The following is a 13,922-nucleotide window of genomic DNA, read 5'->3' on the forward strand; positions in this document are numbered from 1 at the left end:
GGATGTAAATATAGTTTCAAATGTACATACAGCTAGCCTAAATAGCATGTTAGCATCAATTAGATGGCAGTCATGCCGTGACCAAATATGTCTGATTAGCAAATAAGTCAACAACATCAACAAAACTCACCTTTGTGATTTAGTTGACTTTATCGTTGGAAATGCATCTGCAGATGATCCATACATCTCTGTGCCATGTCTGCCTTAGCACCGCCGGTAAAATGTGCAGACACTCCGGCACAATCAATGGGGGTTTGGCGGAAGTTTTCTTTTACTTTATCGTTGGAAATGCATCTGCTTTGAGTGTCGCAGGATATCCACACAATCTTGCCATCTCTGTAGTAGCATAGCTTTCGTCGGTAAAGTGTGCGGAACAAATGACTGACCACTTCGTCGGCTTTTCCCACACCCTCGTATTTTGAACAAATTTTGTCCAATTTCTTCCCACTTTCGCATCTTCGGGCCAGTGGTACAACCTGAATACCTCCCTGTTAGTGTTGTTACACCCTCCGACAACACACCGACGAGGCATGATGTCTCCAAAGTTCCAGAAAATAGTCGAAAAACAGAAAATAACACAGCTGAGACGCGGTGTTGCAATGTGTTTGAGTAAATGGCGGCTTTATTACCTAGGTGACGTCACGTTCTGATGTCATCGCTCCGAGAGCGATAAATAGAAAGGCGTTTAATTTGGCAAAATTCACCCATTTAGAGTTCGGAAATCGATTAAAAAAATGTATGGTCTTTTTTCTGCAACATCAAGGTATATATTGACGCTTACACAGGTCTGGTGATAATGTTCCCCTTTAACAAGTAATGTGTCCCAATAAAAAAAAACTGATTCAAGGCTATGACTTAAGGAATGCATGAGTATTTCAAAGACTTGCTGTGAATAATCTGACTAAATTGGCAACGTTCTTTACTCACACTTGAGCATCGAAACGAGCCAAACTCTTGATTTATGACGCAAGTGACAACACTGTTTGCACTCATTTGCGTCCACTACCACTAAATCACAAGGTCGTGTTAACCTGTGCGTCTGCCAAGGTGCCAGCGGGGTTTCTCCGCCACGGGTGGTCCGCCACTCCAGCCCAGCGGGGGGCAGTCTGACTCGCAGGGGGACGGCGATGTCGGCGAGGGGGATGGGTTGGCCAGGGACCTCAGTCCGAAGACGGAGGTGTCGGTCTCGTCCTCGTAGAGCTGCTTGGATGCCGGCTGGAAGAAAAGAAGTTCAGCTGAGATAAGAAGACGTCCAAGAGGTTTTTGGTTTCTAACCCAGCAGGACACAAACTACAAATTCTATGAAGGCGTACAGACAGAGGTGAACTTTGGAATGCTTCAAAGCAAAGCAAATGTCCTTTATTTGCTCTTGAGATGTTAGCATCCCAGCCGGCTGTAGAGGACAGGGGCCAAACTGCACTCATGCCCATTAGAGCGTACGGATAAATAGTCAACAAATGAAACACAAAACTTAATTGTGGCATCTGCCTTGAAGGTTGGCAAGGACAAATGCTCTGTTATGTTCTGGACAAAAGTAATGGGACCTGTGGTCATTCTAATGAGAAGACTGATGTTGGGCCTGAAAGAGGGTTTGAAGAGTCTCCACTGTTATGATCCGTTGCCCGGATCATGTTTTGTTCTGTTAGTTTTACTACCTCATTTCTGTTTTCAGCACCCTTGGGTTTGTGTTTTTGTTTCCATGGGTGCTGATTAGTTTCACCTGTCTCTGACTAGTGTTCGGAACGCTCACCTCCTCCTAGTCAGAGAGCTACATATTCCTGTATTTCGCCACTCACTGTCTGGCTGTCTTATTTGCTTTTATGCAACAAGTTACGTCGTCTACTTATTTAATTCCTTATTCTAAGCTTTCGCGCTAGCTTCCTTAGCTTTGCTTCCCGTACGATCGGCACGCTACTGTTATTTATTTTGTATCCTGTATGATTTATGCGAATAAATCATTGTCTCACCTGCACCTTGCCTCCGGAGTTCCTGCTGCATCTTGGGAGAACGACCACAACATTTCATCCAGCCTCTGTCTTCTTCATCAATCATTTCATTTCTTAAGTTTCTGTGTCACTATTTCTATCATATTGTTTTGTTTTGTAACTCTCAATGTTCTGTCCTGTTATTTTTCTTAGAGGCTGCTGAAGAAGGATTTCAACAAAGGTTATCTACAGTTGTTTCTCGCCACATTGCGCTTCAAACAGTGCGGTTTTCACAATTATACAATTTTTTTGGTCCAAAAGTTAAGTGTTTTCCAGAATACAAATTACTAAATTATATATACATATCAATACTACAATATTATTGGCCACAGGAGGAGACCAAACAAATGAGAGCATGCTGTTCAGTATCGAGGCCACTGATTGGCTCAGCCTCAGCCAGCATTACTTACTATACTGGATTAGAAGAGTTATTTCATGTCTATAGGGCTCTCAAAGTTGTAAAAGGTATTTAAAAAAGGTAGCAAACAATTTTTTTCACGCTCCAGCTATGATTCCTGGGCAGCACTGTGTGACAGGGGTTAGTGCATGTGCCTCACAATACAAAGGACCTGGATTCAATCCCCAGACTCAGGGTCTTTCTGTGTGGAGTTTGCATGTTCACCCCGTGACTGCGAGGGTTCCCTCCGGGTACGCCGGTTTACTCCCACCTCCAAAGACAAGCACCTGGGGATAGGTTGATTGGCAAGACTAAATCGGCCCTCGTGTGTGAATGTGAGTGTGAATGTTGTCTGTCTATCTGTAGTGGCGACTTGTCCAGGGTGGACTCCGCCTACCGCCAGATTGCAGCTTGGATAATACTGCGACCCCAAAAAGGGACAAGCAGTAAAAAAAGGATGGATTCCTGCTTTGAGGAAATTCCTTTGTCGTGGTCATTTATGGACCAATTAACTGTGATATTTTATTTGTTTCTATGATATTCTAGCCCCAAGGTGTTATGTGTTTATAACATATACAGTGTCAGGACACTGAGTGTCTTCCTTGGGGTCAAGAAACGGAAATGCTGTCACAGGAAATTCCGATCCAAGTTGTCTCCAGGGACTCTTAATTGAAATCAGCCCCTTAACAGAGCAATTTAAGGGGCTTCTAGAGGGACGGCGTGCCAGCGAAATCACCTCAAGGAGTCCATCAGGCCGCCTTGGGGACAAGTAATCAGCGACTGTCGTTCCCAAAAATCCCGCCCCGGCAGGAAGAACACGCGTCACTCATGCCTCTTTGTGCTATAAATTCCTAATAGAGTTGTCACATTTCCATCTGGGAGATGCTAAATCATTTTGCCTGCTGAGAGTGTGAATATGATGACAAACCTGAGCAGAGGCGGTGTATCGTGCAGTTTTGGAGAGTGGGGGGCGTTACTCAAGATGCAACAATAGCTCAAACTCATCACACCTATCACACTACAGTCATGGGATCAGGTGGTACTAACCATTGGGTGGGTCCATCCGGGTGAGCGGTCGTAAATTGCAACTGACTTGGGGCGAGAAGAGAGCTACACCTTGGACTTGTGACCAAATAGACCAGGGGTCGGGAATCTTTTTCACTGAGAGCGCCGTGAAAGCCAAATATTTAAAAATGTATTTCCGTGAGAGCCATATAATATTTTTTAACCCTGAATGCAACTAAATGCGTGCATTTTTAAGTAAGACCAACATTTTTAGAGTATAATAAGTCTCTTACTCTTTTTAATAACATTGTCATTCTGAAGCTAACCAATATTGACAGAGCTTAAACCATTGTTACTATAACAATCTACAAGATTAATATAGGTTGCCTATCTCTCTTCCCTTTCATCTTTCGGTATTCCTTCTTTTTTTTTCTTTTTTTAATTTATTTTTTTAATTATCTCTCTAGTTATCATTATGTATACGTATTGTTGCATTTGAACAACTTTATTGTTGATAATAGAGGTAAACTATTGGTTTTGTTCACGATCAATAGCGCTTTTTCTATTGGTATTTGTATTGCTCCAGTTTTAGTGTAAAAATGCTCATTGTCATTACTATATTATTTATTTCACTAACTGCTTATTTGCTATCACTTTTACGATCATATTTGTACATATTATGTATGTGCTGGTGTTGTTCTATTGTTGTTGTTGTTATTGTTGTATTTGCTGTTGTTGTTTTTGTCTCTCTGTCTAATCCCCTTCTTACCCCCACAATTTCCCCCTCTGTCTTCCTTTTTTTGTCTTTCTATCCCCTCCTGTTCCGGCCCAGCTGCACCAAATGATAATATAAATACATTTAATAAAGTCAAATTCAAATAAGGCAACAAGAGAAGTATCCTACACTTCTCTTTTGTAAAGTAAATCTGAACAGCCAATATGGGCATCTACATCAACTATATGATTTGCCTGAGAAGCTGGACAGGACAAAAAAATAAATAAATAAATAAATACAATACTTCTTACTATTGATGCGACTTCTTGAACAGGTGCGGTAGAAAACGGATTGATGGATTAAAATGCATTAGAATGTTTTATATTTTGAACATTATTTTTAATTAAAAAAAAACATGCACCTGGGGATAGGTTGATTGGCAACATTAAATTGGCCCTAGTGTGCCAATGTGAGTGTGAATGTTGTCTGTTTATCTGTGTTGGCCCTGCGATGAGGTGGCGACTTGTCCAAGGTTTATACTGCCTTCCGCCCAAATGCAGCTGAGATAGGCTCCAGCACCCCCCGTGACCCCAAAAGGGACAAGCAGTAGAAAATGGATGAATGGATGGATTTTTAACATTGTGATTCCCAGCGGAATTATTCATTACTTATCGTGTTAAGCAATGTCAACTAAGATTTATCTGAGAGCCAGATGCAGTCATCAAAAGAGCCACATCTGGCTCGAGAGCCATAGGTTCCCTATCCCTGATATAGACTAACTACCATTCTGCACAATTTAAAGTCTCCAATTAGACCCTAATGCATGTTTACATAACATGCAAAAAGAGATGCTACGGGTAGTCTAACCTGGGCGAGCCAATCACTGCTGGAAACTGTGATTACATCACGTTGTATGTATGTTCGAAACAAACTTAAACCATTAAACTCCGGCTGGAGCATATATCGATATAAACGATACATCGCGGGTTTGTCTCTGTGCGATGTAGAAAATGACTATATTGTGATATTCGAGTATACGTTCTCACGCATACGCCCTCGCGGAGCAGAGCGGTAGCGGCATGGGTGACGTTAGCCGGGATACTAGCAGAGCCGTGCGAGTGGTTATACGAGAGAAAGAAGGTGCGAAAGAAGGACGAATTAATTCCCAAGAAAAACAGCTGGGGGTCCATCAAATATGTCGAACAGACAACCGTAATTTGTCAAGTGTTGGCCAAAGGCGTTGCTACAAATAATAGCATTACTGCTAATATGTAGCATCATTTTAAAAGTCACCTGCTAGAGAACGAAGAGTGCTTACTCCGTATATCAACATCTCCATTCGGTGCCACACCAACAAAATGCCAAGGCAAACATTTCCAGATCAACACCATATAAAAAAAATAGTCAACAACAGAATTGAATAACGTTTGATGTAACCTACCACTTAGCGAAGGACAAACACTATTTGGTTTTCTATTATGCAGCTCATTTTTATTTGACACTTAAAACGTCTCTGACAAACTTGCACTTTCTGTTTTGGAAATGACATGAACGTTTGTGCCACTGCTTAATAAATGTTTAATAAATACAGTTTTGGTCAATTGACTTAGTTGTGATTTCCTTCTCTACATGAACGTTTAAAATGTGCATATATTAATGCAGTATGAACAAGAATATTTTAATGTAGACACATAGAATCAATATACTGCTATGATTATATATATCAAGTGTTAACTCAAGACCAAGGCAAAATATCCATCCATCCATTTCCTACCGCTTATTCCCTTTTGGGGTCGCTGGTGCCTATCTCAGCTACACCCTGGACAAGTCGCCACCTCACCACAGGGCCAACACACATAGACAGACAACATTCACACTCACATTCACACACTATCCCCAGGTGCATGTCTTTGGAAGTGGGAGGAAGCCGGAGTACCAGGAGGGAACCCACACAGTCACGTGGAGAACATGCAAACTCCACACAGAAATATTCCTAGCCCGAGATTGAACCCAGGACTACTCAGGACCTTTGTATTGTGAGGCAGACGCACTAACCCCTCTCCCACCGTGCTGCCAGGCAAAATATCGAGATATATAATCGTGTATCGCGATATTATTAAAAAAAGACCATATCGCCCAGCCCTCCCTACATTAAACAATGTCACAATCATTCTCTTAACTCTGTGGCATCAAGACAATGTTAAAGCAATGATCTCCTTGTGCCTGCATGAGGACGGTTAATGGACTTTATCTCCCCCCGCCCCACGCATCCCAACCAACAGTCGGACACAATCAGATCCAACAGCATTCGAAAGAGCGACTCTGTTTACCAGGAAGATGTAGTCGGACCGCTTGTCGCCGAGGGAGGCGGGCGAGTTGCAGGCGGACGCGTTGATGGAGCTCTGCGAGGGCGGATGGCGGAACGTCTGACCGGTCAGCTTGGCGTCACAGAGCTGCTCCTCAAAGTCTGTGCACATGGAAAGCGACACGGCTCATGTTAGCGTCGGATGCTTGCATTCCTGAACACAACAAACTAAACACACACGCACACACACACACACACACACACACACACACACACACACACACACACACACACACACACACGCTTTGCTGCTCTGCATCAGTTTACCTCACCACAAGACTCCCTTAGTGTCTTCTAGCTCTCACTTTCCCCCTCGATAGCACCGCTTCCCTTAACTCTGCCAGCTTTGACGACTCCCCCTCAGGCCATTGTAAACAGATTCCTAACCCCCGCCCCCTTCTCCTCTTTCCCTACAACACACACACACACACACACACACACACAAACACACACACACACACACACACACACACACACACACACACACACACACACACACACACACACACACACACACACACACACACACACTCCCCCTCACAATCCGCCAACCAATCCTTTACCCCCAAAACACACTCATGACCCAGTCTCCACTCATCCCTAAAGCCCACTTGGGTCGACTTATATGGATTCCATAGCGGTATTGGTGGGGGTTGCCAAGCGACACAGGCAGAGAGGGAGATAACTTTCTGCTGCTGATGCATGATAGCAAGTTGAAAACAAACATATTGTGTGTCCACTCCAAGAGTGGAAGACCCATGCCTCTGGTAGCCATGCACCATGCAGCTGGTGGGAAAATAAGGGAGGGAGAGATGACGAGGGGGGGTGCAAAGGTATGCCGGTCACTCCCCCAACACACACACTTAAAAAATACCCCGCCTTCTCCCCTCATTCAGACAAGCACTCAGGCGTACCTAAAGTGCACATTGTTTGTTAGCATCTCAGTTGTTTTTTTACTTAAACATGCGCAGCAACTTCATTCACCGATGAACCCAAACATCCTTGGCAATTAGCGCCTGGATGCTGTCAAATGTGGGTCACTCTTTCTTCCACAAACCGCCAGGAACAATACTCCTCTTTCATGTTTTCCTGCGTACTGCCTGTGTGTCAAAGCACACAATTGGCCTAATGGGCTGGTGGCATTGCGTTCGTGACCCGGAACGGCGTGCCTCGCGAAAAAGAGGGTTTGATCGCGTCCATTTACTTTCCCCTCCTAAGGCCAGGTCTACACTAAGTCGTTTAACCCCTTGAACAAATAATTATTTAGCCTGAGCCCAGTTTCAGCCACGCTGAACCAGCGTTTAAGGTCCCCCTCCTCGGACAATTTTTTACAGAGCTAAGTGAGCTGTGTATTTATTGAATCTCCGGCACTTAGCTTTGTATGGACTCATCAATGGTTAAAAAATTGAGTTCGGAGAGGAAGTGACGTCAGAAAGACCGCGCCCCACACAGGAAGTGACGTCAGAAAGACTGCGCCACAGCCAGCTTCATAATAAAGCGGTTTCGGAACTCTGAGCTAACCACTGGAAATATGGAGGAGAGTCATCCAGAAAATCCCGTGTTTCTCCTTCTACCTGTATAGACGCTTGTGGAAATCCCAAATGAATACATCAAGAGAAAGCGATTGCAGCTATTTGGGATACAACACTTCTCAGACGGCAAGATAACTTTCCAATGTCTGGCCGTGTCAGCTGTGATTCTACTTAGAGAAAAACGTAGTCCTTTGTCGAAGAAGAGACAAAGAGAATGTGGGCTCCTGTGGATGTGATAACAAATGGTAGCATGTGCTTTGTAATACCTGGCCGTCGAGGAAAACGGCGAATGCATTTGGACTGGCAAAGCAGACCGCATCAGTTAATATCCGCCATGTATGTCGCCGACTGAACGTCTAGGTCCAGAGTATATAAAGTCACAAAAAACGAATGGCCAATGAAAGTGAAGGCAAAAGAGTGAGGAGTGTCCTAACCAGATATCTAGATCCCTAGTTTGATTGATGTAAAATGTTCTTTATCATATTGTTTACGTGTCTAATAAAGATGTGATTAATTAAGGATGGCTCAGGTGTGATTCACAACAACAAGGCTCCACAGCACGCTGGATTTCCACTTAATTGAAAAACCAGAACACTGGATATTGTTCAGATATTCAATGTAAGAACTTGCACACAAAGCAACACTGGAGGTGACTATGACGTGCGCATTTTCCGCGCATGCGTACTAGGTGCGGGGGGCTTAAACGGTGGCATTGTTGTGTGTGGACACGGATAAGGTTAGGTGTGATCTACCCTGGATAGTGTAAACGGTGCCTTAGAAAATATCATCTTCCCAAAGGCTGTTTCCAAGCTTCCACGTTGGAATCTGAATGAAAGCGGGGCCCTGCTCAGACTGCAAGACCTCGGGTGACCCAGGGCAACATCTGCAAAGTACACGCAGCTGCAGAACAACAACCGGTCCTCTTCTTGCAACTCAAAAAGCCTCAACTGATTTTTACCCCTATCCCTTCCCAAGGTTTGTTGTTGTGTCGATGTTTCAGCGCCAACACAGCCACAGAGGTCGTGTGAAATGAACGAAGCCAGGCAGGTGGGTTGGGTGTCATGATAAGACGGTGCTGCGGATCCGTCTGACAGTCAGCTTCATAAATATGGAGCGGCGCAAGAGTCGGAGGAGAGAAAGAGGATGAATATTTCACAGAGGCAGAGGGCGAGGATGGCGAAAGAGGGAGCACTTTGGTGTTATATAAGACCCACACCCCCATGCGTGCGCATCACACTTAATTCAGTTAGACCCTAACATATACAAATATCCTACGAACACATATGCAATAAGTTACAAATGCTAACGTTGTGACTGACTTTATTGTACAGTTTTCACTTCCTGTCATTGCCCTCCTCAGCTGCTTACATGCCCTTCTTCCACCTAAAAATCCCAAACCCTGTGGTCATCCCCAGGGCATCACGGTTACACGTAAATGTGCGTCTCGCCTTTTACTTAGTCGACACCACAACATGTGCCTCATTAGGAGCTCGACGAGCAACAAGTAGTTAATCATTTATTCATCCTCCCCATTCAGACTCACTCGCTCATTCATCCAAAGGCCGGTTTGGTGGCGGCAGGAGGGTGAGAGAGCATGAGTCACACTGCAAATGAAAGAGAGTGCAAATGAAAGAGAGAGACGGCAACACTCTCAGCAGTCTACAAAGCAGATTTCCGTCATAAAAATAACCGAAATAAGCCAGAGTGACGGCCACTGACGAGCTGCTTCAATGTAAGCGGGGCTGTTTAAACGCACACACCCTGTCAAAAGCTGAAAAAACAACGTTGCATCAGCTGCAGAGCTGCTCAGCCAACACGCTGCAATATGGTAAGGAAAGCACACACACACACACACACACACACACACACACACACACACACACACACACACACACACACACACACACGCACACACACATGCAGCAGCAGCACCATCCCAGTAGCATCCATCCACCCGCCCAAACACATACACCTTCCATCCGCCCAATCCGCCTCTCTCCTCCTCCATCCGTGCCTACCTTGCAGCAGGCTCTGGAGGTTAAGCTGCGCCTGCTGGTGCAGCTCTTCGACACACTCGGGCCTGCTCCACGAGCCAAACACGTTCACGCTCTGTTGCCATGGAGACCTGAAGTGGGCTGCACCGTTGTGGCCGCCGCCGCCACCGCCGCTGCTGTGGTTGGCATCGCTGCCGCGGCTGCCGCTCGTGCCTCCGCGCCTGCTGCCCTCCGCCTCAAGTCCGCTAGTGGCTGCAGGAAGCGGGAGGGATGGAAGTGATGGATGCAGAGAGAGAGAGAGAGAGAGAGGAGCGAGAAAGAGGATGGGAAATAATGTTATTACGGTAGAGGATGGTGAATGGCAGGATGGGGGTTAAAGAGGACGGGAGGAGTAAATAAAATGGTATGAATTTCCATAACTAATAGCTGGAGATTACATAACGGCGTGTGTTGTCAGGGAGAACAAGGAACCAGGGAAGGAGGGAGGGAACGGGGAGAAAACGAGGGAGGGGAAGCGATTCCAAGGGAACATTAGAAGGGACTGGAGGAGGATCACGGGCGGACGTCACTCTCGCATACCTGACACAAGCAAAAACAAAATCACGCCGGAACATGTGGGCAATAAAGAAACGTGAAGTCCTGTCCAATCGGCCAGTGGTTTGAACTGAGACGCTTGATGGATCATGTGACCCTAAGGGAACCCCGTGCTGTGCACAGCAAAGGTGTTCAAAGTGCGGCACAGGGGCGATTTGTTGTGAAAATAAAATTAAACAAAAAATTTAAAATATACCTACAATGGTGCCTCAACTTAGGAGTGCCCTAAGTGTCTCTTGGCTATTTGCCATGCCTTAAGTCAAATTCCTTGTGTTTTAATCAATTAATTAATAACTTAGATTTATATCGCGCTTTTCTAGACACTCAAAGCGCTCACAGAGAAGTGGGACTCAACATTCATTCACACCTGGTGGTAGTAAGCTACATCAGTAGCCACAGCTGCCCTGGGGTAGACTGACGGAAGCGTGGCTGCCAGTTTGCGCCTACTGTCCCTCTGACCAAAACCTATCATTCATTCACCAGTGTGAGCAGCACCGGGGGCAAAGGGTGAAGTGTCCTGCCCAAGGACACAACAGCAGCGAATTTTTGGATGTCAATACGTGGGAAGTGAACCTGCAACCCTCAGGTTTCTGGCCGGCTGCTCTAACCACTTTGCCATGGGCCAATAAATGTCATTCTGAGTCTAAAAATGCCATTAGTTGGTGGAGCAAATGTCACCAATGAACCCCACAAGATACGCCCAAAACACCTGATTTTACTCGGGGATGGCGTGGCGCAGTTGGGATAGTGGCCGTGCCAGCAATCTGAGGGTTCCTGGTTCAATCCCCACCTTCTACCACCTTCGACCAGTCCCTTGTGTCCTTGAGGAAGACACTTCACCCTTGCTCCTGATGAGTCGTGGTTAGGCCGCTCCCGCCATCAGTGTGTGTGAATGGCTGAATGTGGAAATAGTGTCAAAGCGCTTGAGTACCTTGTAGGTAAAACAGCGCTATACAAGTATAACCCATTTACTCGCTTAGCATTATTTTATTGAATATAGAACAAGATCATCAAACACATGACAGACAGCGGAGCCAACTTTGGCCAAGTAATTTCAGCTCTGCTCACCTGTACTATACTGAAGCATGAGGTGTGTAATGCTAGCTACGAATGTTGAAACAGCAGACATTTGTCCATGAAAATATGGACAAGCTGCTGATGGTGTGTTTGATGGCTCAAAAGAGATGCTGAAGAATTCTACTCCATTATTACTATAGTACCTCATACAACTACTGCAGTTGATTGCGTATTCCATTGTATTGTCTTTATACAATATTTGTTAAATGTTTGATTTATTTTTAAATGGCATGTTTCATTTCAAAATTGTGGTAGTTTTTTGGGGGTGGGGCAAGCACCAATTAAACTGATTTCAATTCATTTCAATGGGCAGCATTGATTTGACATGCAAGATCGTAAGTTTTTAGGTACTACTGTATGGGCGAACAGGGTTTCTCAAATTGTGGGTAGGGACCCCCCAGGCTGGTGAGGTGCAGGGGGATGGCAAGCGACAAGGGAGGTTTTCAATATTTGTCTCTAAACTCTAGTATTCATGTTTGAACAGCACACAAGCCTTAACAGACTCCCTGTAGTGGAAGTGGTACACAAAAACAAATGTCTATGGAGTTAATTGAGGAGTAGAGCTGTTTTTGACGGTAATAAAAAGAAAATGATTAAAAAAAAAAGCTAAACAAGTGACGATAACCAGAATAAAAAGACCTTAAAGCCTTTGATTTAGCCGTAACTACGGAAGGAAATGATGAAGTGTGTGTTTTTATGTTGTTCTACTATCCTTTGCAACATTGTGTCACTGTCAGATGTTTCTTCTGCTGTTGCTGCGATACAAGAGCAAGTACAGATTCCAGCTTTAACATTGAGCAAGATATAGGAGTAGCAAAATCAATTGTGAAGCCCAAATTTGAAAAGAGGAGCAGTGCAGAAAGGGCTCAATATCGCCACTATACGAGTATAATTATCTTTATTGTTCTTGAAATTTTCTGTGCATTTGGGGAAAATACTGGAAAATTGTAGTGAACATAACAGACAAATGGTGTGAAATTAGTATGGGAGAATTAGTGAAGGCTGTGTGTGTTTCGTTAAAAAAAATGGTCAAATTGATGTACAGTTTGAAATCTTTCAGGGTTCAAGGCTTTTTTTTTATTGTCTTCTGGATGGATTAAATAGGAAGGTAAATTCAAATATGAGCAATATTGTTGCAAATTTTGCACGAAGTAAGCAAAGACATAACAAATCATGTAGCTCTCATTTTAAAGGAATACGCTGAAAAAGCAAATAAAGTGAGCAATGTTTACAGATAAACTGCGTGGCGCAGTGGAAGAGTGGCCGTGCGCAACCCGAGGGTCCCTGGTTCAATTCCCACCTAGTACCAACCTCGTCACGTCCGTTGTGTCCTGAGCAAGACACTTCACCCTTGCTCCTGATGGGTGCTGGTTGGCGCCTTGCATGGCAGCTCCCTCCATCAGTGTGTGAATGTGTGTGTGAATGGGTAAATGTGGAAGTAGTGTCAAAGCGCTTTGAGTACCTTGAAGGTAGAAAAGCGCTATACAAGTACAACCCATTTATTTATTTATTTATTTTTAACATTATTGTGCTTAAACAAAAAGTGCAAATTTTCTGTGTATTAATAATCACACCAACTGAGCTGTCTTAGATACATGTTACAAATTGACTTAATAACATAGAAATGGTTTTAAGTTGTTACATATGTGATCTCAGCTAAATGTATTCATCTACTTTGATACTAAGTTGATGAAATAAAAAAGTAAGTCACACGGTGTGTTTTACAGATAATTACATATTATCAAGTTCTCCATAGGTTCAAGGGGAGGTCGCATGGATTTCTGTTCTGTGTTGCCTTTTTACAAAATGTCATCCTTTGATTTTGCAGTATATGCAGTTAAAACACTTCTGCCTTAGAGAATATCATACAATCGGAGCCTCTTCTCTTTCTCGGGGGAAAAAAAAGATTTTCAAGAAGGATACAGTCATTTATGAAGTTATTCTCCTCGCGTAAGATTGTGTTTACTTTCTCAGAAGAGCAATTCAAAATTCGAAAAATATGAATTTCTTAATTTTTTTCAAGCTGCTGCACCCCTCCCCTAAAGTCGTCTGGCAGGTAACTACTGTAGCGGACAGTGGTTACCTGAATCTGGAGAAATCATTGCACCTAAGCGATGATCTTACGAACCTTCGATCCCTCAGGCGGTACTGCATCAAAAAGCGACATTAGTGTGTAAAGGATATCACCATCTGGTCCCAGGAACACCTCAGAAAACCACTGTCAGTAACTACAGTTTGTCACAACATCTGTAAGTGCA

General features: G+C 44.1%; 1 protein-coding gene across 3 annotated transcripts in view; it reads right to left on the bottom strand.

The window, feature by feature from the left end:
• Positions 1–13,922, bottom strand: part of nhsl2 (NHS-like 2) — a 139,137-nt gene that overhangs the window by 23,842 nt on the left and 101,373 nt on the right. For all 3 annotated transcript variants that reach the window (XM_061913475.1, XM_061913476.1, XM_061913477.1), the window contains exons 2-4: positions 10,018–10,245; positions 6,433–6,569; positions 1,032–1,215 (exon numbers count right to left, since the gene is read on the bottom strand). In XM_061913475.1, the coding sequence (XP_061769459.1) occupies positions 1,032–1,215; positions 6,433–6,569; positions 10,018–10,245 (549 nt within the window). The remainder of the gene's footprint in view (positions 1–1,031; positions 1,216–6,432; positions 6,570–10,017; positions 10,246–13,922) is intronic.

The sequence above is a fragment of the Nerophis ophidion genome, linkage group LG10, assembly GCF_033978795.1.
Source record: "Nerophis ophidion isolate RoL-2023_Sa linkage group LG10, RoL_Noph_v1.0, whole genome shotgun sequence".
Classification (NCBI taxonomy): Eukaryota; Metazoa; Chordata; class Actinopteri; order Syngnathiformes; family Syngnathidae; genus Nerophis; species Nerophis ophidion.